The sequence below is a fragment of the Homalodisca vitripennis genome, chromosome 8 (genome assembly GCF_021130785.1).
Source record: "Homalodisca vitripennis isolate AUS2020 chromosome 8, UT_GWSS_2.1, whole genome shotgun sequence".
NCBI classification, from domain to species: domain Eukaryota; kingdom Metazoa; phylum Arthropoda; class Insecta; order Hemiptera; family Cicadellidae; genus Homalodisca; species Homalodisca vitripennis.
In genome coordinates, this window is record NC_060214.1 from 116,467,808 (window position 1) to 116,495,177 (window position 27,370).

Consider the following 27,370-nt stretch of genomic DNA (forward strand, 5'->3'; position numbering starts at 1 on the left):
GGTAATAGCAAGTCCTCTTTAGATTTCAGCTATCTCTATCTATGTTAGCATATGCTTGAGTGTTTTGGATATTGTTTTGACTTGCTGTTTGTTCCATAAATTTATTAAGAGTTCTAATAAAATTGAATGGTCAGAAGGGTTCACTCTGGCTGGTTCTAATCTTCAAGTTGAAGCTGTACCAAGTACAATAAAAACCGATGTGTCACTTAAATCTGGGCAATCCTATGTATGTCCGGGAGTAAAGTAAAGTAAAGATTTTTTATTTTACCAGGCAAAGTTAGAGCTAAGAAGTCCTCTCTAACACTTAATCTGGGAATGGTACATCACTAACCATAAATGTCCAGATATTGGGGTGCAAGGGTAGATCGATAAGTCTAGTCTACTGCGGAGGAAGACCGTTGATAGGACCGTTTTGGCCGTTGAAGAGTTGATAGGACTCCCTAAGTGTTAAGGGCTGTTACTAGCCTAGACATAAGGGTGTGCCACCACTGCCCAAGGAGACATGAATGAGATTAATGCCCAAAATCCTTCCTCAAGAAGCGGCCCCTACTCCCAACCTTCCAGAATATCCTGTCACTTCGGAAGCAACGCAGATGTCCTTTTAGGACTAAGTGCAATTTCTCAGCTTCTTGTACTAAGAGAAAATAATTGAATAAAAATTATATTTAAAAATAATACTTTTCAAACTAACTAGCATTTACATACCATACAATTATTTTAGTAATTGTATAGGAAATTATGTTTTTAAATTCAAATCCTAACTACAAATGAAGATTCATTTTCCTTTTCCAAAACCAATTGTGTGTCACATTGCAGTAATCTACGTTTATTTACATTTACTTGCAAATAGGCCTTACATGGTTAGTTGGTTTTCCTTAACCATCGCCACACCGTTTACTGATAAGTTAAAACTCTACCTTGCTTATCAGACTTCTAACACTACTGCAGTAGACTCTGTTATTAGTATAATTGAAGGTTTTCAACAGTAGGATGTTTTGCAATTGTTTGGAGTTATGTATAATATTGACCAAACATTCTGTACATTTTTAAGCTGTTTTTTTCTGAGAATGCACGTTTTGAAAGTGTCTAGAGATTGTTCGCACATTTGTTCCTAATTTGATTTTAATACAATGTAAGATTAACCCATTGAGGAGCCAATTACCCTAGCCTGTCTAGGAATGAATGTTTGAATTGACGTTGGCAAAAATGCTTGCTTGTACTAAAATATTAATAGCGTTTGGATAGATAAATTAGTCAATTTTTCAGGACATGTTAGTCTATTTTGGTCTATTTGGTTGCTCTACAAAAGTGTTTGTTGCTGTATCCAAATAATGTTATTTAAAAATATTTTAAAAAATGTAGCAAGAAAAACAAAAAATCAAAAGCAACTGTCAATATTTTATTACTTTTTTGTTTATCTGTTTCAATAATTTTTTATTTAAAAATGTACAATGTTTTTTTTACATGGAAAACCAGTTTTTATTGGATTACTTAATTATGAAGCATAATAACAAAACAATCCAAATTCGCTTACGTTTTTTTTTTATTTTGTTATAATTTTATGACAAGCTCCTGAATTAGTTGTCTGGGAGATGAGATAAAACTGCTTGTTACATTCAATTATTATTATTAAAATTATAATTAAAATAAACTATTTACTTGACATACAATGACAATTCAATTACTTTTTATAATTCACTTTTGTGTCAGTCTTAGAGTATCTTTGATATCTCAATATCACTGTCCAAGTATCTGTCTACTTCTGAAGTACACAAATTGTTTCATGGAGGAGCGGAAGAACAAAAATCTCATTCAACAACTATAAACAGTTAAATATTAAACATTGAGAACATGATACACATAATCTAAGCAGAACATTGAAGAGACGAAAATTGAGCATATGACAAAATGTAAATAATAACAAAACGAGCTATTAGTTGTGGTTCCAGTGTGCAAACATAACAGATGCATAACAGATTATAAGGATGCACGAGGGCACAAAACTGCGATCTAGCAGAAAAACAAACAAATATGTTATCGTTAGCATCTAGAAAGATCACAACGAGTGACACTTGGGCAAGTTCCCCAATGGGTTTAAGACATTGCCATTTTACCCAGGTGGCATGTTTACAACTCTTCAACACAGGAATATCACTAGATGACCTGCCACTCTCTGGAATAATCTCCTGTGGCGAGAAGCCAAGTTACTAAGAGTTGGCTAGCTCACTTTCGATAGATTGTTGATAGCGGTCCTATAATAAAAATAAGACAGGAGTTTGCAACACCACATACGATAATATGTTACATGTTTCAAAATAATGAAACATTTTTCATTAAATTATCTAAAAACTAATAGAAATTTTATGTAAAAACATGTCAATATGGCTGGCTACTAATAAAAGATCTGTGACAGTTTGAAATTTTTTTACCAAAACAGTTTTTTTTAGTGCAGCGAGTGAACGACACAACCAATAATCAACTTGACCACATTAATTTGTTGGTCTTGTTATTAGGCAGAACTTTGTCCATTTAATCTTTGCTGTATCTCTTATAGTTTCCAAGATCCCTTCAGTGGGGATGAAATTTGGAACACACTGTATAAATGAAGATTCACGCAAAATTTCAAGTTTATAAGTCAGTTTGCTTTCAAGACATCACGTGGAAAGACAGACAGACAAAGATAAATTAAATTTTTTTCAGCCCCACAAGTTTTAGGCTTTGCTAATGCTCAGCCAATAAAAAAATCTTATTTTGTGTTTTTATTTAAAAATGTTTAGGATCAGCACTCAAAGATGTACTAAACAAATCCCACACTCATTAAAATCAAGTTACAAAAAAACCCACTTTATTTTCCTAGACAATTCTATTTTCCACTTTATATGACCTTCAGCCCTCAATGTCTGCGCTGCCGACGAGCCTGCTCGTGTTCGTGGCTGTGCGTTAAAAAATTCATTGTGTGTTTTATTTATTGAACTGTATTTGTTATTATGTGGTTTTACATGTTTTTTTAAATTATTTGACTTTTATACGCCAGACGATGGGACTTTCGTTTGCAAAATTTAGTAAGAATTCTACAAAAATGAAATTTGGAACTGTTGACAATTTAAAGTACCATATATTTGACTTTATTTTCAACTGTTTTACATTTAGACTGTATGCTCTATTGTAAACAATTCTGTTCTGTTGCTTTTCTATAATTACTTTTGATACTGATGTTTTGACTTGCACAGAAAACCTTTGTGTTCTATTTTGGGAATAAATTGTTATTCTTATCCTTATTTTTATCAATTTATCTTCAAAAATAAAAATACCAGAAGGTTTTACTTTTTAAAAATTACACATATCAATATAAAATGTTGTATTTTAGTATATATTTTCCATAACATCCAATTGGCACTTTATGCACATTTCTTAAAAACGTCCAGTCACCCGGACGTTGGCATTGGTGTTAATAAACCAGCTAAACAAACAAACAAAAATGTGGATGAACTTGAAACACAGAGTACTCACTTATCGTATATGTTGATTGCTTCGTTCTGAGAGGCGGTGGGGTCACTGTCAGGCCTCAGCTGGCTCTGGAAGGCGGTGGCGGTCAACCAAAACTCCACCACACTCCGGCAACCCTCCTGGTCCAGGAACTACAACAGCCAATGACCTCTAAATCAGCTGATTGGTGCAGTTGTGTCACAGGCCTCAGAGCTGAGTCATAACTAATCACCAAACTGTTCCCACCCACCGTCATGACATAATTTTGATTAAATCGGTGACATAATTCAATTAAATCACTTCATTACTGGTGGAACAATCACGGTTTACATCACTGAGTGTTCTATCAGAGTAATCACCGTAACCTGCGTGTTCACATTATTTTAATTGGCCAAGCAAAGCAGGTGTGGGAAAAATTCTTTACTTGCCTGCCTAATAATAATGAGCATTGGGCATATTACAACAATTAGGCTGTCATCTTTCAGATCTTTTAGGAGAATTGAATTGAAGATCTGGGAAGATCGAACAGATAGGAAGTAATTTACATTTCATTATTGACTAAATTAAACTATACACACAATTACAACCAAAGGACTTTGCATGAACGTTTCTGAAGAAAGTTAATGTAAATATATGTTAAAATTCAAATTATAGTTCTACTTAACAAAATACCTAATCTAAAACATGTATCATAATCATCTTCTATAATTAAAATCTGTATTTGCACGATTCTTTGAATGTCATATTTAAAATCATTTTTATCACCTTAAGGCAATCAATTTGGACTTAACCTGCTGAAATAATGTCAGGCCATGAAAGTTAACTATCCATGGTTGATCCCAAAAATATAACATTTTTATATTGAATTTTAATTACCAACTTCAATGACAAATGTATATACTCACACTAATTTTTTACTTATTTAGATACAATTATATAGTTTGTTTTTATGTGTACAGCATAAAATGTTAGTCATTAGAGAATTCATGTATAATATGTCTAGCAGGAGGAAAATTAAATTAGCCCCTTGAGAGCCACAGCTATTTTGCTATGTTACCCCTGTAATTGCTGGCCTGATTGTTGTATATTTGCAAGCCTTTTTGGAAAATAATGCTGTTCAAAAACCTCTTGAAAGATTTTCATAATTTTTGTTTTCTTCTGTTTGGCAACAAAATAAAGAATACAATACTTTTTTCTACTCTAAATTAAATCAAATATATTTTAATATGTGTTAGTACAAAAATGTTTTTAAACATTTTTATAAAATTTTGAGTTTTATTCTAAACTGACCATATGTATTATTTTTTAGATTTTTTAGCTGTACCACGTGAAATCTCATGAAAGTATAAACAATATTCATGTAAATATTATATTTTTCTGAATAAAAACAAACTATTTTTTTTTTATCACTACCACCACCTGGCCTACTACTGAGAAATGTATTCTCGAGAAAATACTCTCGTCTAAAACCTTTAAAAGACAGTTTTCGTTTTCTGCAAAGTTTTCTTCACTCATTTTTATAAATATAACATATCAGATAGAGAAAAAAATAAAATTTATTATGCAATAAAGTAATATCAACAAAAATAGCTCATCAAATTTTTATTGACTTGGCAGCAATATTGTAAACAATAAAACAAACAAAAGCTCATTACTATGGAAACATCCAAATATGGATATTGATACGTCTTCTTCTTCTTCTTATTAACTAATAAATGTGAATTGTACATTGTTTTGTGATTTGTTTTTACATAAAAAAACAAAATTATGGAATAAAGTAAACAGTGCTACAAGCCAAACGTGTAATCCACATCTGACAAATTCATCGGTTGACAGACCATAACAACATCATATTTCATTATCATTTCAAAGACCTATGAGAAAGAAAATTTTAAAGTGGGCATTAACCCTATGAATGCCGCAGAGAAATTGAGTGACAAAGAGATTCACTAGACAATATGTTGTAAGTCATACAGGAGAAATACAGGTAATAATTAGCAGTATCACAGGGCTTCAGGTGAAAAAAAATATTTTTTATGGTATTTTCATGAAAATGGTATCAAGATGTTTGTACTGAAATGAACAACATGAAAATAACATAAAACCAATAAAACAACAGAAAATATATGTACTTGCGGCACGTAAAATTTAAAAATGTATACAAGTATTATTAATTTCTACTTTAGAAGTTTTACAACAAAGAAAAAGTACAAAAACTACTAAAAATAATAAAAATATCAATTTTAAGTAAGCACTTGAAAGATCCTAGCCTCTAAACTCAACAATGTGACTGAAGAGACTGCTATACACAGCGAGTTTGTTTACGCGCCAAATCATCAGCCACCCGCTGATCATCATCAGCTGTTGTTGCAACTCTTCTTTTGTGTTTTTTTTGTACAGTAATTAATATATTTTTACAAAATACTACACAAATTACGTGTTGTATTTCTACTGTGGAATAAAATATGTTTTTAAACAACATGGGTTGTATAACAAATTAATTAAATTTATGGTAACAAATTGGTAACGACGGATAGCTGCCTGGCACTTTCTGCATAGTCAGCTGGCGATGAGAGATCAAATTGGCACCCAAAGGGTTAATCAATACTTAGAAAAATATTGAATACAGCTATATGGTTACTCGGGTATTTCAACTGTGTACTATATTAAATATTACCTAAATATGGATCGTCGCACCAATATAAGAGGTTATTACCATGTCTGACACGCTGATGCCACAGCACTCAGGGTTAAATACATTATAATCCAATACATATTTGACATAATGTTGATTAAATTGGTGATGTAATTGAGTTTCCTCTTAAAAGTATTTATATTTTTTTTCTGCTTTAATACTTTGTGGAAGAGATATAAGAAATTTAAATCCAAAATATTTTGTTCTTTTTACAATAAATTTGCAGGTTTGTGAGTGAGCAAAGCCAGTTTAATGCACTATCTGGTTTTATAACTATGAAAATTTAATAATTTTAGATCGTTTAAATTTTGTATGACATTCAGTATAGATTCATAAATAATTTCCTAATTTTATAAGTATATAATATATGTAAAAACATTTATCATATACATTCCATAAATAGTTAGTATTCCTAATGATGTAAAATGCTCCCTAACCAAGGTTTGTGGTTCAATATTATTCTGATGACTTTTTTGAGTTCCTAAAATGGAATTCAAATTATTAACCCTTTGGACGCCAACGTCCAGTTGATCGGACCGTCGAAGTCCGGGCGAAAAGCGCCAACGTCCGATTGATCCGCCGTTCGAGAAAAACATATTTTAAAATTTATTTTTTAACTTTAAAAGTCTGTTTTAACTGTTTAGGACTATTTTAGAAGTAAATAAGACTATCTGCAATCAATTTTGTTCAGTTTAGTTGTGTGTTTAGTTTCCCTAAACACACATGTTACAAGTGACGGGGACAAATGTATATATATATATTTGTTAATAATTATTTTGTTGACAAAGATTTTTCTTACTTTTTGAAGAAAATCTATGATATAGACTTATAGTAGTGAGGAGATTCTCTTATTATAATTCTATGTAAGTATGTACAAACGTATTTTCTACTGTAAAATTAATTCTAGTTATAGTAAATGTTTTCTAATATCAAAACTAATTAAAAGTATTTTTAGTGAAACTACTTTTCAACTTTCAGTTCTGAATTTTTCTGAGCAGTCTTAGATATAATATCTGTAACGAATAAAAATATTACCGATAGGTAAAAATATTTTTTTCGTACCGATATTTTGGCCTGAAGTGAAATTTTTATGTAAACAAATGTTTTGGTTAGGCATTACCACATCATAAACAATGTAGTTCCATTCTAAATGCTGTTTATAATAACACTATTCGATAGAGCATACAATATACTACAAATAAAAAAATAAACATTCAATTAACATAAAAACTAAGGATAATACAGAGCAAAGCGTAATAGGTTACAAAAACGTCAAAACAGGGCTGGCGGTTTTGGCTAGTACGGTTGGTTCGGGCGCTAGCGTGATGGGTAGGGCGGCAGCCTTGGGCGTTGGCGTCCAAAGGGTTAATAGACGTGGCACCATATAAAAAGATACCAAAAGCTATTATAGAGTGGATATATGCTAAATAAATGCATTTTAGAGCATTAAAATCACACAAACTTTATAATATGTTTCTTCAACCTACACACCAGAAGATACTTTTAACATAATTTCTTTAACCCTAGAACTGGCAATGGTGTCACTCTGTACTGGCGGCTCTATTTTAACAGCCTCGTAGACGTTTCTTATAATGTATCACATTTCATAACTGTTAGTCCAAATATAAACTATTATTATGTATTATATGTATTTACAACTATATGGAGAGCATTATAATAACAATATCTTATTGTTTCCATGGAAACATATTTTAATTTTTTTTTACAAAATGTAAGAAAAATGTTTTTTGAAATTTTTTTTGTAAATATTCCGTTGTGTAACTGCTTAGCAATAAGCTTTACATCAAAACCGTAAATGTATAACTTATTCAAAATTTTGTCCTGATTCCAAAAATATATAATTATTGTAACTTTTACCTCAAAACGTATGTGTTACAGGGCTTTGTATGAAAAAGCACCCATATTTACTTATTTTCAAAAATGCGTACATTTCTAAATAAATATTATTGTTCGTGGGTAAACATAATCTCTTGACTGCATTTATACTTATATAAGTATGGCAGTTCAAAACAAAAATAAAATAAAATAATAAATTTTAATCTTACCTTATTTACATATGTACAATATGTACAAAGTTTCATTTTTCACTCAGCGTCACTAGATCCCGCCCTGCGAGCTCTCTAAGATCATTTGATCAGTCTCTAAAGTTTTCACCCATACTGAACAACTAAAACTATAACTTAAGAAAGCTAAAAATAAAAAACAATAATAACAACACCAAATACTACTGGATTCGTAACCCAAACACAAAACCCGGCACTTGTTTACAGTTTCTCAACAATGTGGTTGACCCGTACTATGTTCAAGTCAGCTGTCCAAAAAAAAAAAACGATGTTTTACGGTAAACAAAGAAGACAATAATCGAAGTGAGAACAGTAAATCGGTACTATAGTTATTGCTCTTCCAGAATATATCAATTAAATAATCATTTATATGACCTTAATTGCCTATAATTTCAATAACTGTACATGTCTACTTTGGCGACGAATATTCGTCGTTGCCAAATCGGACGGGCCTTTGGCGACGAAAATTCGTTTCATACCAGCTCTAGGGTTAATATGATTATTCCAATTCAGGTCCTAATCAATTGTCAGTCCTAAAAATGTAGTTGCGCTGGTTTTTGTTACCATATGATTGTTAACCCAGGTACTGGTGACGATCGTTGCAGCGACGGTTCATCACTCTCAATAACTGGTGACTGTTGTTGCAGCGACGGTCAAACATCGCTATGAAAAAGCCTCTTTATTAAGTAACTATAATGCTTTGTGACAAAAGTAATGGTAGTATTTTATAGCGTATAAATAAATGTATCGAATAGTATAAGGTTCAGTACTTTTTTATCTTTGATACAAGCTTGGAGAGAAGAAGAACATTGTATTTAATTTTCATTCTTGTAATTTCTTTGCTGTTTATATGTTATTGCAAACTCTTGATGTGATATAATAACTGTTTCATGTAAGGAATAACTGTTATTGTTGTAATATAGTATGTTACCAGGGTAATATCAATTTTCATACAAAATGCTCTGTTGCAAGTTTGATCAATATAAAAATAAAAATGTATTAAATAAGTCCATCAACTATATTTTTTTAAACTAGAGAAATGTATAAATAATTTTGATATTTCGATTTTGTACAAATATACCACTTCTGTAGGTATGGTCCCACTCCCGTAAAACAAAAAAAATGTATAAAATGTTTGAAACTTTATAAAAAAAAAAATCATTTTACTTATAAAAGTATGCGTAGTAAAAATACAGATTTTTATGAAACAAAATTATATATGACAATGCATAATCAAATAACTTTTAGTATTTCTTATATTTTTTTTATAAAATACCCTTGCAAAACCTGGAAAAGTGGCCTGCCAATAGAAGTAATTAAGTTGCCAGTTCTTGGGTTAAAAGTACTTGATGGGTAAAATATTTTTTTAGAATAATGTGATCTAAAGACAATCATATTAGTTTTTTCTGCATTTATTAGCAAATGGTTTTTTTGTAAAATAATTGTTGAGGTGTATTAAATTCTCATCGACTATTTAAAAAACCTCATTCCCTGTTGGTGCAGATAAGTACATTAAAATTTGTATCATCTGCATAAAGGGGAAAATTTAATTCACTAATTAAATACTGAGAGTGAGAAGTCTGTTAGATAACAGGTAAATAAATAGCAGTGACTCTAATATGGATCCCTGGTCAATTTGAATACACCATAATGTTCATGCTTAAGCTTAAGCATAAGTTAATGTGTACTTGGTACTGGTCGCCATGCTGATACAATATTTTAACTCAGACGCAGGTAAAAATGACAGTGGTCAACAAATGTTTATATAAAAAAACAGCTTTTCAACTATAAAATATTTTAAGGTAATTACATGTTATAAAGCTGCTATAGTCAAAGTCAAAATTTTCTTTATTCATATACATCAAGTACAGAGATAGTGTCAAAAGATAGTTAAATTAATCGGTAACTTGAAACGTTTTGCATAGACAAATGCACCTACTTTGCTATGGGTAAAATCATAAATTTTAAAATGTTATTTAAAATGTTTTTATTAGTTACAATGAAAACAATTACTTTTCCAGTAAAACGTACATTTTTAATACTTTTATTTTAACAAAAGGTGGGGTTGTATGTAAAACAATATTCTATCAGCCAATGAAAAATGTGTTTTTGACAATTTGTAACTTTTAAGTTCACGTACAAAAAGATTATTAGAAAAATTAATTATTACTAGATGAAACGTGTTTTTAGTTCTTGTCATCCGATTGATTACAAATACGTTTACAAAGTATTCATTTCCAAGCAACAATCAAACGAAAACGACAAGTAATTAGTATTATTCTATCTCTATGTGTAATGCTTGTTAAAGTTATACCTTTAAATAAATAAATTCACTACTATCCAGAAAAAAACTTCAACACTTTTGATACCATAAAAATTCACCTTGAAGTTCGTAAATGCTGTGACTTATAATTTTAAACGTTTTGCTTTTTAGACTTGGTTTTAAATAACTGTAAACAAAGCATTCTACAAGAATAACTTACCAAATTCAATTAAATAAAAACTGAATTTATTGAAAATATGAAAACAATAATATAAGGTTTAACCAATGACAAGAGACTTGCAAAAGGAAAACTGCTCCACACAACAGTTGGAAGGCTTGCACTCATTACCAGCGCTGTGGTCGCTGTTATCACGAGATTGCTTGTTATCTTTGGCTCATTGTCAGCAAAGCAATAATTAGGTGTTGTGTTATTGAAGGATTTCACTAACAAACAGCCAGTCTGACTCAACCGACGCATACTGTGTTGTAAATTTAAGCATCGTTAGTTTTATCAACGTAACCAACAATACAGACTATCTCTAAGTATACCATAAAAATGTACAGACCTCGGTGAATGCATTGAGCGCAGCTGAGTGGTACAGGATATCACTGAGTGTCACTCCACCACTCGTCAACACCTCTACCTGGAACTTGGAGAAGAACTCGCTGCGTAGAAAGTCGTGCCACAGCCTAATAAATCAGGTACATATAAATAAAGATGAACATTAATAGACCACACTTTGAGGATAAGTTTGAATTTTAAACTGCTTCATAAATTGTTTAGCTATTAGCCCAGTCGTTTCAGCATCCAAAAAAGTTATCAACCTCGGAATAACATATTAAGCTGAATATTTGTATATACCTTCGTTTTGATTAGATTGTACCTGTATATAACTTCAAGTTACGATGCACAAGTATTCCATTTAATGGATGTATCAATACGGAAAGTAGGTAAGTATTTTTAAATGAATATATTGAAAATATGTAAAATGTTATTAAATGCAATGTAGTGATTGATAAATAATACAAATTCAAGGTAATATTCACGACTGAGCTTGCATTACTGTATGTATGGCTGAGCGCTGCACGCTCACCGCCCTGTACCTCAAAAACAACTGAGCGCATGAAAAAAAGTTTCAAATAAAATTTGTCAATTGTACGCTCTACAAATTTTATAATATATGATAACATCATTGGAGCAAAGAAACCAAGATAATCCAGAGATAGTTACAAAAAACTGATTTTATATTTTAACTATGACCTAGAATAAAGTTACATCACAGGCACCAGATTATATAAGACTTTTGAGGCAACCTTTAGAACACCAAATTAAGGTATATACAAATATTCAGTTTATTATCTCTCATACCGAGGTTGTTCGCTAAAATGTCTGGACTAGGCTATATACTATTCATATCTTTTAGTCTTTTGTAACAAGACACAAAATAATGTAACAAAATAGTTTCAACATTTTAGTGTTAGTAACATAGTTTAAAATAATTGTATTAAAAACTTAAATAAAAGTAATATTAATTTTTTGTAATGCAGGCAGGAAATAAAGTAATACTCTTCTTCTTGATGTAGCCTGACGAAAATCAAATTAAGAGCCTTGAGGGGTATTTATTTAACTCCTAGAAGTTCTTTTTACGTAGTATTCTATTTAAAAATATTAATACAAATTAAGAGCCTTATCAGGGGTTCTTTCCGGAAAAACTGGTGACACATGATGTCCATTCAAGAACTGTAATCCTGTTTTAGTTTTAACAATAAACAAACATCCTTTAGACAACTTGAATAAATGTTTAATGAAATCACTATACAACTAAATGTAAAGTTAGAATATTAATAAATTCCTTTTTGTTTAAAATTGGAAATGCTATTTTTTTCTACATAGAATTTAGAATCTATGCTAATTAAACAAACCACTATTTTATATTGACACAATACAAAACATTTTTGCAAGTGGCTTTGGGTTCAGTCTTAAAGCTTTTTTTTATTTCATTGGCTGCAAGGTGGGAATCCCTATATAAAATTTAAATTTCCCTTTAGCCTACAGTCAATTTTTTGAAAATTGTAATGGAGGCAAAATTGATTGTAAATAATATATTTCTGTATAATAAATACTTGAATGTATCCCTCATTTTATTAAGGTATCATAAAAAGTAAACAATTACTTTTTAAAATATATTTATTTATATATTGTTTGACTCTGTGCTTGAGGCAAAACATTTTAAACATCTAATCTTTGTTTGTAAACATAGAATCTTTAAGTCTGAAAATATTTCTTTTACTCCTGCCTCTGTAAATTTAGCATAACTTAATTCGAATAGCTTAGCTTTTTTGCAATAACAATATACTTCGCAAATTTGTATCACTTGGTGCTCCATACAATACTACAGCAAAAGAAATATGGGTGTGAATATGAGAGTAATAAACCATTCTTACAATACAACTCCGAATTACAATATTTTGAAATTGATTTTAATGTGTAAAGAGACCTGTAGATACTTTCTTTTGCATAACATGTACGCCACCACTGTTTAAAGTCAAACTCTTACATTACACCCAAAACTTTGGTTTGGTTAACTTTTCCAAGTGAACACTCCTCTTGAAAATGTCCCTTGAGATAGTATCTAGGATAATCAAGCACAGATCGTGTGAACACGTCAACCACTCTTGAAAACTTCGCTTGAGATAGTATCAAATAATCAAACTCAGATCATGTGAACACCTCAACCCCTCTTGAAAACGTCTCTTGAGATAGTATCTAGTAATCAAGCTCTGATCATGTGAACACCTCAACCCCTCTTGAAAACTTCCCTTGAGATAGTACCTAGTAATCAAGCTCAGATCATGTGAACACTTCAACCACTCTTGAAAACGTCTCTTGAGATAGTATCTAATAATCAAGCTCAGATCATGTGAACACGTCAACCACTCTTGAAAACTTCGCTTGAGATAATATCAAATAATCAAACTCAGATCATGTGAACACCTCAACATCTCTTGAAAACGTCTCTTGAGATAGTATCTAATAAACAAGCTCAGATCATGTGAACACCTCAACCCCTCTTGAAAACGTCCCTTGAGATAGTACTAGTAATCAAGCTCAGATCATGTGAACACCTCAACCCCTCTTGAAAACGTCTCTTGAGATAGTATCTAATAAACTAGCTCAGATCATGTGAACACCTCAACCCCTCTTGAAAACGTCCCTTGAGATAGTATCTAATAATCAAGCTCAGATCATGTGAACACCTCAACCCCTCTTGAAAATGTCTCTTGAGATAGTATCTAATAATCAAGCTCAGATCATGTGAACACCTCAACCCCTCTTGAAAACGTCTCTTGAGATAGTATCTAATAAACCAGCTCAGATAATGTGAACACATCGACCTCTTGGAAACATTGCTTGATATAGATAAATAAATTCAAGCTCAGACAACTTTAGTGCTGCGATCTCAATGGCTATTGCATCTATTAATTAAATATGGTAAGGTTTCTTTAAACTTTTATCTATCTATTTATGTCTCTACCTTATCACATATTTATATAAATAATAGATAGGGATAGAGGATAACTTTGCTATGCTTGTGTGATTCAATCATTTTGGTTTATTTTGTATTTTTGACACCTGTAATCATCATAAATATTATTAAAACGATCATAAATGTCATTAAAACATTCAATGTGAAATATATTATAGCACGCACCCACAAACATGGGAATGAAGTGGCTGATTCAGTGGACTTTGCTAAAGAGAGTGATTACTAATTAATACATATAAATGTACATCAAATCCTTATATTTTTCTAAATCCAGCTTCTACCACATTCCTTAAATGCTGTTTACTGTACTTTTATCACATTGCATGTTTTCCTTGTAATTAAAGCTTATATGTATTATGTGCATAATTTATTCATACTATTAGATAAAATTTTTCGTTTGTAACTTATTTATTTATGTTGTTTTGTTATATTACTTTAGTGTTTATTGAATTTACCAGCCTGTTCCCACTATAAGTAATGTCAACAGTAAAATAATTTAAGTTAAGTTGACGTAGTAATTTTAGAGAATAAACCAGATCTTATAACTTATTATGTTATGGTACTTTCATTACAGATACCTTATTTCAATACTCACTCTCTTCTCATGGTTTGGTACACAAAGTCCTGCAACTGTTGGAATGCTGGATCATCTGCAGTCTCTTGTTTGGTGGCCTCAAACCTTGCACACAGGTCCTCCGGGAACCTGTACCGCTGAACTAGATCTTCTGTCAGATATCGTTGGCACACTTTCTGTCGCGTAAGAGGAGTCACACTGTCACTGACACTACGCAACGCACACGTCCGCTCACCAACACCGTCACCGGCACCGTTCAGAGACTGTCCACGTAGCACCTGTAGATCCAGCCAGAGGTTCAGCAGCAGGGAATAACCACGCAACTCCACGAACTGGGAGAAGTATAGTAGAGCCATCCGGTCATGCAAAACTTCTGATAGAGTTATAGACAACCGAGACCGGTGAGGTGGGGGTGTATCCGCTGAAACAAATACTATAACATACATTTTGTACTAAGTATTGTTAGAGCCTAGGCTACATCTTTATTGCAGTTTTTGCAACAGGTAACTTACAAATAAAAAGTTAAGGCTTACTGTTTCCAATTTTACTTCTACTTAGCCTACAATTTACTAGATGTAATTACTCCAACATACGTTCCTCTTGTCTTATTTTAATGAAATAAAATAATAGGCCTATATAAATAATAGTAATAAATAAATTAGAAATAAATAAAATAATAAAAATAGGCCAATGTATCAATGATGCTACATACTACATATTCCAACATTAAACACAGTGAACTCTCAATCCATTTTAATATGAATAACTAACCGAGCAATGAATAGACCAAAACAGATAAGTAGGTAGACCTATATAGTATTTGGATTTTTTTAAATCTTAGGCTATAGCTATAAATATCCAGAAATATATTGGATTTTCTGTTTAAAAAAATTCACTATAAATTTCATAGGCTAACTAACTACTATAATTTTTGTTGGCTACGAAGACATAAATGGAAACATACTAGTACAACCTATAACTCAGGATATAGACTATTTATTTATATACAATAACAATATGCTTTTCCACTAAAAGATTTTTATGGATATTACAGGAGAGCCCTCTGTACTCCAGCAAATGTAAAGAAACAGCCCATTAGAATTTATCTCATCTAAATAAACTCAGATGTGTCTATTATCTATTATACCTACTTGATAAAAATAGTGTTTTCCAATAAGAAGAGCTCCTCCTTCAATAAAATCAGATGTGTCTGTTTGGCAAAGGATTTTAGTAAAGGATTGCATCAAAAGCAGACTTATACTATAAATCCATAAATGCTCAACACACACACACACACACATATATATTTAAGAAGAGATATCCCCTTTTAGCCAGTTATTCTGCTTGTCCTCATCAACCGCTGAATCTTATTAAACAAAATACAGGGAGAGCCGGTACAGTACAAGACCATTAGTACTGAAATAGTGCAATGTTTAGTCACAGACAGGATTTGAAACTACTCGCTATCTCCAACTCAGATGATATCTCTAACTCTTAGACTTTAGACCAGCCCTTAACATCAGGATATTAAAATGTTTAAACTTTTCAGTTAAACTTAAACCTATCTAACTGCACCTGTTTATTTACAAACGCATGTGCGAGAACAGCCAATGGTTTTTTTCTAAATAATTATATTTTATTATGCTTGTGGCATTGTAACTTACTGTATCCATCATGCTGAAAATTGGCAAGAGGACCTTCTAAATTTGAATCTGAAAATGTTGGAAGAAACACCCCTACTGGTAGAGGAACTCCATTAACATTTTGATTCACTGATTGCTGATGAGTCTTTTCTTTTTTACTAGTTTTCTTCCAAAACTGTAACATTATTGTTATAAGCACTGAGTTGTGTTTAAGAACTCAACTTTTCAAGTGTTAACATTAATGTCATCTTCATTATTTAGAGAACAACGTTCCAAGAGAAACTTTCTGACACTGAATCTTCACTAATGATACTGTTTTTCTTTCTTACATTTCTAAAATATTTCAAATTTATAAAATTGGGGAGCTTTAAACTTTAATCTAGCCAGATACATTGCAATGTAATATCACTTGGTTTAAAATTCACTTTCTGTCCTAAAATTCTTTATTTGTATAAAGCATTTTATACTCAGTTTCTGCGTGTTTCCTTTTCAGTTGACAGGCACTGCTGTCGACTGTCGATGCCACAGCTGTATTTATTAGATCAGCTGATGATTGGTCGCTCTTCAATGAGAAAGGAGAGCCACTAAATAGACTAGACTCTTCACTTTCACACAAAGAGAAAGATTCTTAAATTGGTGAATTACGATATATATATCCCATGTTCATTTCATTAGCACCTTCATCCTTAACCGGATTGCGGTTCCTTTCGAAGGCTAGATCAAAATATGCATTCGTAAGGACGCAACACTATACCAACTACAATGATAGTGCATCATCCCGTCATCAGAGATTGGGGGAACAAGTAGTCTGGAGGACGTCTACGTCTACTTCTTCAGAACGACCACTGACAATCGCTTTAGAAGAAGCTACTTAAATCTAATTTCTAGTTCAGTCAATTTTTCATTTTTGCTTCGTGACGCCTTCTTTTATATGTTGTTATAATAATTTATTCCTTCTCAGATTCTAAGTTGTTAATGATCCATCGCATTTGGTATTTATATTTTCGAAAACTGTTGTAACGTTGTTTACCGTTGAAAATAAATAAATGTAGAATACGGTTGAGAAGACTCCACGATTTACGATTTTTCTCAAGTACCTACCTATTGTCAGCTTCTTTCAGCTGATGTCCATTTCCCACGAATTGTCATAATTTATTCGAATAACAATTCATAGTGGGATTTTTTAAATTTGAAATTGTTTGTATAGAAATATATTGCAAATGTTGAGTTTAGCTCCACTTCACCTTCCTCATAGTGCAGCGTCTGAAATCTGACTCCTGGAATCTGGAATTCATCCATCCATCCATCTAAAGAGACCCCAAAAAGGTTGGCAACGAAGAAGTTCAAAGACCTTTGAAACCAAAGAAAACTCTGCTTCGTTTTTGAGATCGAAGACACCTATACTACAAAAGAGATTTGTCTGGTTTTTTCAGCAGCCATCCAGTGTAATCCAGTTGAAGAGGTGTTCTCATTGACTCATAAACTGTATAAATGAATAGTCTAGGCGTCTCTGACAGCAAATGATACAAAGATTTCGTTTTTTTCATGTCTAGGTTGCCGACTTTATTTTATCTCTCTAGACGTGGACACCAGGTTCTACGAGTTCAGGTTCAAGACTGTGCACTTAGCCGAAGGTGAAAATGGAGCTAAACTTAACATTTGCAGTAAATCAACCATTCCCAACATTGCTACGTTATAAGTATATACTATACAATACTATTGATGGAAAAAATGGCACGATCCTGTTATCCTTTCAAATTACTCATTACCAATAAAGAACTTTGTGAGCAACATACCTTAATACGCTATAATTATATTTCAATGTTCTATTATTGTTGTTAGTAAACTTTTCATCTTGAAAAGCGTGAACTATAGAACGTTTTCCACGACATACCCGGGTTTGAAATAATTCAGCACACGTGGGTTAGAATATTATTACATAAAATAATTATGCTTCAATGTAAATACACTAAAGAAATGCTTACACAAAATATTAACACAAAGTGGCCTACACGTGTCCAACTTTATACAGATGCTTCAAAAAAGTAATGTTACATTGTTTATCTCAATTGCTGTTTTTGATTGAAAAGGTCTTTCTTGAACTTTTTTTAATGGGAGCCGTCGAAATTTTTCGTGCATTATATTACATAGAAATTATCACATGAAACCAATTTATGATACCACCGTATTTAAAAAAAAATGTATTAATGACTTTCAAATTGGTGACACATTTATAACATACTAGCGGGCCCGGCGCGCTTTGCTGCGCATTTCAATAATTTTTTGCAAAAGTTGCCCGCGGCTTCGCACGCAATTTCCCGTTGAAAACAGTACACTATATTCACTTATTCTTTTTCTATCACATTCTAAACATTGCTGAGATAATTGATAGTCGTTCCATCGTGAGCCTCTTGGGCGTATTATGAAGGTATGTACCATATTCCTGCCTCTATCTAGCTGTTACCCACGGCTTCGCACGCAAATCTTAAGAACCGAAGTCCTTATATTACTTAGTAAATTTTTTTTTTTACTATAATAAATTTTAGATTAAATTAGTTATATCTCCGATGCCACGATTGAGCTTGCTTTGTTGTCTCGATCGAGAGAATATGTACACACGGAGTTTTGAGAACCATACTTCTGTCAAAAAAAACAACTAAGGTTGATTTTATAACATTCTTTATATTTGTAGCCAACGTAAGATAGTAATTATGATATCTGCATTACTCTTCTGATCAAGCATGAGCATGGTTTATATTAAATAAATATTGCAGTTAAAGGTGAATTTTTACGTCAAATTTGAATTGTATTATCTGGATAGTAAAGTCTATGTTTAACAGTGATTGCAAAAACAGTTTAAACAAAATTTGTCGTTTCTCTTAAGCTTACTCTATGCTTTAAAACTATAAGTGTAATATATGTTTACAAAGAACAGCTGATTAAAAATCTGAAAAGACGTTAACATATGTTTGCTGCTGCATTTCTTATGGGTATTTCTGTAACCAGTGGGGCGGAATCCTGAATCGGGAAAGGGATGGGCATAGCTTATAAACCTTCTCCGTGGAAAAATACATATACGTACAAATTTTCATCATGATCGGTCCAATAGTTCACGATTCCATAAAGGACAAACATACAAACATTCATTTTTATATATATAGATGGCCCGTTATCCTCGGAATAAGAAGAAATATGTTTAACTTGCTTTCATTGAATATTCTGTTCACTTCTTCGTTTGGATTTCAGGTCACACGGGAATTATAGGCAATGAAAAGACAGAATATACAGCAAAGATGCCAGTACATCATCATGCAAATAATTACAAACCATCTTATTTTGACTTCAGAAGATTTAGAGGAAGGTGAACTGGAGCTAAACTCAAAATTCAATTGAATCAACCCTTCCTACCATAGCTAGGTGGTGGACAGAAGCTAAATTCAACAAAAACTATTACAAATAGGACCCAGACTTGAACAGATGATATCGACTAACAAATATCGATCATTTGGTGGACGGGAAATTTTTTATCTTTCCTTATCTGCTGGTCTATTTTGGCAAACTGGAAGAGGGGTGCGGTAATTTATTCATGAGGTAACGGTATATATTGTTAGTTTTCATATCATCATTTGTTAGTTTTCATATTCATATTCACTATTGATTCAAATTTAAATACCTATGTATAGATATCAATCAATATATTATGATACTTTTCCCCTTTAAGGGGGAACTGAAGATACTGTCCAACAGACCCCCCGCATTGAAGTATCGTCTTTGCAAACCACAATATCTCCCGACCATGAAACCCGACAGCTTACAGAAAAACGTCAAGTCCTTCTGCGTTTGAATATAGCACAAAAACTTGAAGTTAAGAAACTATACAGGGTGATTCATGAAGTTCTCCCCCCACTTCTACAGCACATTGTACTAGTAAAAAAATAATGAAAAAATGTTATATACACATAAGGTCCGAAAACGCTTCGTTAGCGAGTTACAGCTAGCGAAAGATTTCGCCTGAATTCCTGGGTAAAGAGTAAAAATAAAGCCATACTGAACTTTTGGAAAGGTTAATTAAGTAAGAAATATCGTTGATTCTTACGTATTTTTACCTGATAAAGCTAATAAAATAGGTTTCAGAACTGTACCTGTAGTAGTTTTTGAGGGATTCAGGTTAAATGCAAAACAATTGGGGCACGAAACAATGTTTTTTTTAAGTTTGATGTACAATAACTTTGTTAAATTGGTAATTAATACATAAAATCAACAAACATTAATTGTAGAGAATTTAATTCTGAGAAAATTGATATAATCAAAGTCTAAAATAAAACAGAAATAAGTACCAAAAAATCGATTTTAATTCAGTATAATACATTACTATTTTAAGCAAAATTAATCAGGTTGGGCCAACCGTACGCACCATTTTATAATAGATGTTCGAAAATGAAGGCCATCATTATCAATACATTTTTGCAGCACGTTTGTGTATTGCTTTTGTTGCGTTTCTTAATTTTTCAGGACTTCCCTGTATCTGCACAGCCGAATCTATAATACGGGCAATTCATTCATCACGAGAATTCACTTTTTGTCTTGTATACAATGTCTTTCATCCATCCCCAGATGCAATAATCCAATGGAGATAGATCTGGTGATCTTGGTGGCCAAGGGTGAGGCCCTCCACGACCAATCCAGTGTCCAGGAAATTAATGATTTAAGTAAGCAGAAAACGGCACGTGAAAAGTGGGGAGGTGCTCCGTTCATGCTGGAAGTACAAATTTTTGTCTGAGATGTAAAGGAACATTTCTCTAACAGCTGCGGCAACTCTTCTTGAAGGAAATGCAAATAGAACTCAGCAATTAGGCGTCCAGGTAATATGAAAGGTCCAATCAGCCGATTGTGCAAAAGGGCCACACCAGACATTGACGCTAAATCGGTGTTGAAAGTTCTGTTCCACTACCTCATGTGGGAATTTTCTTCTGCCCATGAGTGTTCATTGGTGCAAGTTATTGACACCATCCCGAGTGAATTGTGCCTCATCCGTAAACAAAATACGCTTGTAGAGTTTAATCAACTCTACAAGTTGAATTATTAATATTCAAAAAGTTGCAAAACTCCAAGCGAAGCGGACCATCCCCTAGCTGTAGATGTTGAACCCTTTTGTTTATGAAACGGATAAAATTTGTTTCGATTAAGTGACCTCTCACACCGTTGACTGCGAAACTCCTATCCGCCTAGAAATACGTCGTGTACTTACACCTGGACTGCGATGAACAGCATTAATAACAATATCATCATCAAGTTGGACAGCTCGTTCATAATTGGTTCTAGTACTTGGTAGTGATCGTGTTTCCCGAAGAGTACGAAAAGTTCCTGAAATTGTTTTGGTATCTGGAATCCTCCTATTAGGGTAAACGTAGTTCATATTTTTCTACAGCAGCTCTAGCATTACCATTACAGTAACCCAAAATAAAAACCATATCAGCGTATTCCTCTGATGTAAATAAGTAAGGCATTTTTTTCGCTGAATAAACAATCGAATTATAACTCGCAGAAAAATTGCATTTAATAACACGATTCACAGAACCCGATCTCCTGCAAGTAGCTTGCAAAACACCACTAATACACAGTTCTAACGTAACAGTACATAATACCATTGTTTGATCAGCTGTTATTCGTGCGTTACCAACTTAGAAATTAATAAAACAAAAAACTGCATTTCGATGATTAGTAAACAATAATGGGAAAATGTTTGCTTCATTTATTTTTCGAACATTTGATGTACATTTTTATTAAAAAAAAATACAACGAAATAAAACATGATATTTTTTATTTACAAACAAATTTTATTTAACAGTTAATCTTGTTTTCTCAATTTATCTCATCATTAAGGAAAACAAACATTTTGTTTTTGTTTTATTTTAACTAAATACCGTACGGTATTTCTTTACAGCTTGTAATGTATTATACTGAATAAAATCGATTTTTTGGTACTTATTTCTGTTTTATTTTAGACTTTGATTATATCAAATTTTCTCATAATTAAATTCTCTACAGTTAATGTCTGTTGATTTTATGTATTAATTACCAATTTAACAAAGTTATTGTACATCAAACTTAAAAAAACATTGTTTCGTGCCCCAATTGTTTTGCATTTAACCCTGAATCCCTCAAAAATTACTACAGGTACAGTTCTGAAAACCTATTTTTATTAGCTTTATCAGGTAAAAATACATAAGAATCCCACGATATTTCTTACTTAATTAACCTTTTCCAAAAGTTCAGTATGGCTTTATTTTACTCTTTACTCTCAGGAATTCAGGCGAAATCTTTCGCTAGCTGTAAACTCGCTAACGAAGCGTTTTCGGACCTCTGTTTATATAACATTTTTTCATTATTTTTTACTAGTACAATGTGCCTGTAGAAGTGGGGGGAGAACTTCATGAATCACCCTGTATAACGACGTTTTTTGGTTGCAGTGAGCGATCACTGTAAGAAGCATCTATTTCAAGATAACCGCTATAACCTCATAGGCAAATCTTTCCCAAGGAGGATTAGACATTTAGAAAATCGTCAGCGTACGATCGTTGAGAAAAGAATAAATGGTATTATTTTTTGAAGCAGAAATGGAAATGCTCAATACGCCAACAAACTCGTAAAACTTAGACCATACAAGTTCCAGCTCAAGTAAGACTCCAAGTCCTTCTTCAAGTGCAAGTTTGTACGATTTCAATTCGCATCAAGTCAGAGTTCCTGGACACGAAACTCAACAGGAACCTACACTCTCATTGGCTAACTACTTGAGTGATTTCAGTTGTATTTGATTCAAGACTGAATATTATGTACTTCTGTAAAACTCATTTTAACAATAATTTCCTTGATTAAGATAAAAAATTACCACGTTTTTCCAATTTCCTTTATTTAAAGTGGCTGTAAGTCTCATGTCGTGAGATAGAAGTTGTCATCACCATGTTTTTCCTTTTGAACTAGAGGTGTTTGTTACAAGTGACAGAAATTCGGTGTAAACTTCTTCACTCATCCGCAAAAAGCTATGATAACCCGAAGGATCTGAACACAGTTCTTTCAATAAATTTGTATGATTATACTCACTTCTCTTAGAAACCAGTTTTTACACCACGTACTGCGTTTTCGTCCTTTTTTACTATTCATAACCACTAAACAATCCACCAAAGCAATCATGTCATCTTGTTCACTCGCCACTTCTCTACTGTCTCTACAAGAAATCCTTCAGTCATCCAGTTTACTGTACCGTGTGTGAGGTCTCGGCTGTACAGGTGTACCTGCGCAGGTATAGCGTAACGTGTATGGCCGACCTTAAGAATAGAGAGGGGATGATAATGGATTCTAATTTTGGTTACAGGATCAGGTGATGCAGCCCACCAATAATTTATTGAAACTCAAGGTTGCAACACATATTGCCAAAATAAACATTACAAAATGAAATAATGTTATTACACAAAAATCAAATACATTACAACATTGAACCTTCTATATAACTGTATTGTTCAGAACAACATTGTGTAAAATTCATTTTTTAAGAATTTATTGTTATATTAGGTTTAGTTTGGTTATATTAGGGTATAATAGAATAGAAAAATATTATATTTCAATGCACTCTCGCGTCTTTGTACCCACCCTAGCACACCGGAAACTGGAGGCCCTACTTTCCGGCACGTTACATGGGCGCGTATTTCAAATGTAATATATTGATACTACCCAAAACTAGTAATAATTCTGTCAACTTTAGTTTGTAAACATTTTACTCCAAAACTTCCATTGTTTTAGATTACAATACGTTATAAACAAGTTACAAGAGCTAATAAAACACAGGTATATAATTTCGTCATTTGTATTCATTAAATGGACGAAATCTAGTATGTTGTCAATATTCAGGCTTCTGTACTTGAATGAAATATAGATTAATAATGTCACAGAATGAGAAAGTCCCTCAGTTAAGATATTTTAAGGATTAATAATAGTAACTCTGTTATAGCCAACAAATTTAATTTCCTGTTTAGTTACAATAAGGGAAATCAGTTTATTTAATAATAACATTCAGTGAAACGCTTCATGTCAACACTGAATGACATGATTTATTTCTTTGTTTAAAGTTTGCTGTTTTGTTATACAAGTATAGTCTACTTATAGAAAAAAACTCAGTGCAACACATTTTTTAACATAAAACGATGGCAAATGTCCAAAATTCTAACATCTTTTTATGATTAATTTACAATATTTTTTTCCTTTTGCAAGTTTATAGCCTATTAGTGTGGTGCTTGGGTCTAATTATTTTTGTTTGTGTATTCATTACATTCAGTAACTGGAAGTGAACTTGGAAGCGAGAAATGAATAGTTTTTAGTCAGAAGCTTATTTCTACTGAAGAAACTGATTGAATAAAAAAAAAAAAATTGTAAAGTAACTGCCTGATTATCATGTTTTATAAACATAAAAACATGCCCCTGGTTAACAGTGTTGCAACTAATGTACCTCACAGTACAAAAATTTCCCTCATAATAGTACCAATTGGACTTAATGAACACTGAATAAAACGTAAAGTAACTTACAAATAGTTTAATGCATAGGCTATCCATCAAGATGTCAGACTAAGTTTTAACCATGGAAGCCAATTAATGTGACTAATTTGTTATATTGCTAATGCAATAATTATTAATTTCTAATCTTTGTAAATCTTTGCTTTGTACTGCCGAAACATAAACAACACGTATTTTTAATCTCTTAAACCCTTTGAGTGCCAAGTATTTTTTGAGTGGGTATACTGAAAAGTGCCAGGTATTTTTCTAGTGGGTGTACCTAAAAGTGCCAGCCCTTTTTCAGGCATTTTGCAAGGTTTTAGTAAAAAATTCACAGTTCGATTATTTAATAAGCTATCAACATGATTCTTTTTTTATTTTTCTCTGAAAACTCTGTTTAATTAACATAAAATAACAAAGTTACCGTAACACTACATTTAGGAATACCAAAAATGGACTTACCTAAAAAAAAAATTCAAAAATATTTTTTAATTTCATTTTACAACCAAATTATTATGACCAAAAAAATTCATATCCTTTTCTTAGTCCACATCACTGGAAAGTGTATGCAATTTTCTGTAAATCTGGAAAAATTTATATTATTATCTTCAATAATGAGTAAGTTATACAACTTTTAAGAAACTATTGTCACATTGTTTTCTGGTATCTATGGCAAACCAAAAATGTTTATATGTGAGTTTCATAATTTAAAGTTTGATCGGAAGTGTACTATAACAATTTATTTTAAAAAGAACGATTCTTCACAAACATTTCAATATGATATTTAAAAATATTAAAGGTTACAATTTTTAGTGACTTTTTCCCGAACGTCCGGTAAAATCGGACGTTGGCACTTTTCGGCCAACTTTTGTCGTCCGGTAAAATCGGACGTTGGCACTTTTCGGCCAACTTTTGTCGTCCGGTAAAATCTGACATTGTCACTCAAAGGGTTAACAAAAATTGCGACGACTGCAGCTTGGTTTGATAGGTTATACTATGTTGTCGAAAGAAAGCTGAGTAGTTTTCTCTTTTTTCAGCACCGGTCTGTTAATAAAATTCCATCAGTTTTCTCCCTGAAAAGTTAAGATCATCGTCTTGGTGTTCCAGTCATCGTTACCTTCAAAATCATTTAGGAAAATTTAGAGTATATATCACAAAACAAAAGAGTTAGGCTTCTTGAAAAGAAATAGATACAAACAATTTTAAAACAAGCATTTAATAAAACAATATAAAAAACAGGACCTATACATTAAAAAAATAAATATTATAATATAATAGCACTAAATTACAATTAAGGTTTCATACAACAGTATAGGAACACAAACATTTGTTACAATAAGAAATATGTATACTAATTATAAAACAAATATAAATTAATAAATAATATTCTTAAACGTATACCAGTAAAACTATCTAAGCTACTAATATGAAATACTGTTAGTCTACATCTAACAATTAAAAGTTACTATTAAGGTAGAGGTTGTTCAGTTCCTTTTTAAAAAAGCTCAATAAAAGCTACAGTAGCATTTTTGTAACAAACTACACTTTTTTACTCAACATGTCCCAAAAGTTTTGACATTGGGAAAATGAAAGGTTTTTCATGAAACATTTTTGTCATAATTTGAAAAAAGTATCTGTTTTAATACAGTACCAAAATTGTACATTTTAACGTTACGATGTAAGAATTTATTAAACTTCCTTACACGTGATTCATACATACATATTAGTAGATCTCAGCTGACAGTAACATTGTAACATTGTACAAATATAACAGTTGTACTTGTAACTGAATGTCGCTCTAACCCTGTCGGCAGGTGACAACTGTTTCCCACAATCCTCTATCGGAAATTGAAAAGACAGTATTTTATTTTAATCTACCCATGTGCAGGGTCGCATTTACAAATTCGGCGCCCCTAGGCCTACAGACCAAAGAGCCCCCCCCCTCCCCACAGAGGACTCTGATTACACTGACGTAGAAATCCAGTAAATTTCTTAATTACGTAATTTTTGATGAAAGATAATTACAATAGTATATATATATATATATACTAGCTGTTTCCCGCGGCTTCGCACGCTTTTCGTAAGTTTTGCCCGCGTATGAGCATTTCTGGTTGAAGTAAATTATATTTCCAACCCCGATGTAGATTTTACCTTGATGTCACGATCAAGAAAATATGTCAAAAATGTATTGTACATGCATAATGTATTTTATTACAAAGTGGTCTACCACTCAACCTTTAAGTTCAACCAAAAATTTAGTTTAGAAGACAATTATACATCATAACTTAGCGCCCTTCAAATAGTGTTTCACTGTTTAATATACGTATCTATCTCGTAATTGCAGGTTATAATGTGCAGGCGCTTTGAAAACTTTTCTTCATTTTATTCGTTTATATTCACGACATAAGCGAATAATTCAGATAATAACTATCCTATCTTCTAAGTTAGACTAAATTACGGATACATGTGAAATTTGATTGAAATTGGTTCAGTCGTTTTGGAGTTTATTGGCAACATACATCGTGACTCAAGA

General features: G+C 32.2%; 1 protein-coding gene across 2 annotated transcripts in view; it reads right to left on the reverse strand.

Moving 5' to 3' along the window:
- The window catches only part of LOC124367966 (A-kinase anchor protein 10, mitochondrial), a 40,379-nt gene extending 23,571 nt beyond the window's left edge, over nucleotides 1-16,808 (reverse strand). Inside the window, exons 1-4 of one of the 2 annotated variants that reach the window (XM_046825201.1) lie at nucleotides 16,315-16,808; nucleotides 14,672-15,071; nucleotides 11,095-11,218; nucleotides 3,511-3,638 (exon numbers count right to left, since the gene is read on the reverse strand). In XM_046825201.1, coding sequence (XP_046681157.1) covers nucleotides 3,511-3,638; nucleotides 11,095-11,218; nucleotides 14,672-15,071; nucleotides 16,315-16,477 — 815 coding nt within the window. In that variant the 5' untranslated portion in view covers nucleotides 16,478-16,808. The remainder of the gene's footprint in view (nucleotides 1-3,510; nucleotides 3,639-11,094; nucleotides 11,219-14,671; nucleotides 15,072-16,314) is intronic. The other variant, XM_046825202.1, reaches the window with a different exon arrangement.
- Between the last annotated feature and the right edge of the window lie 10,562 nt (nucleotides 16,809-27,370).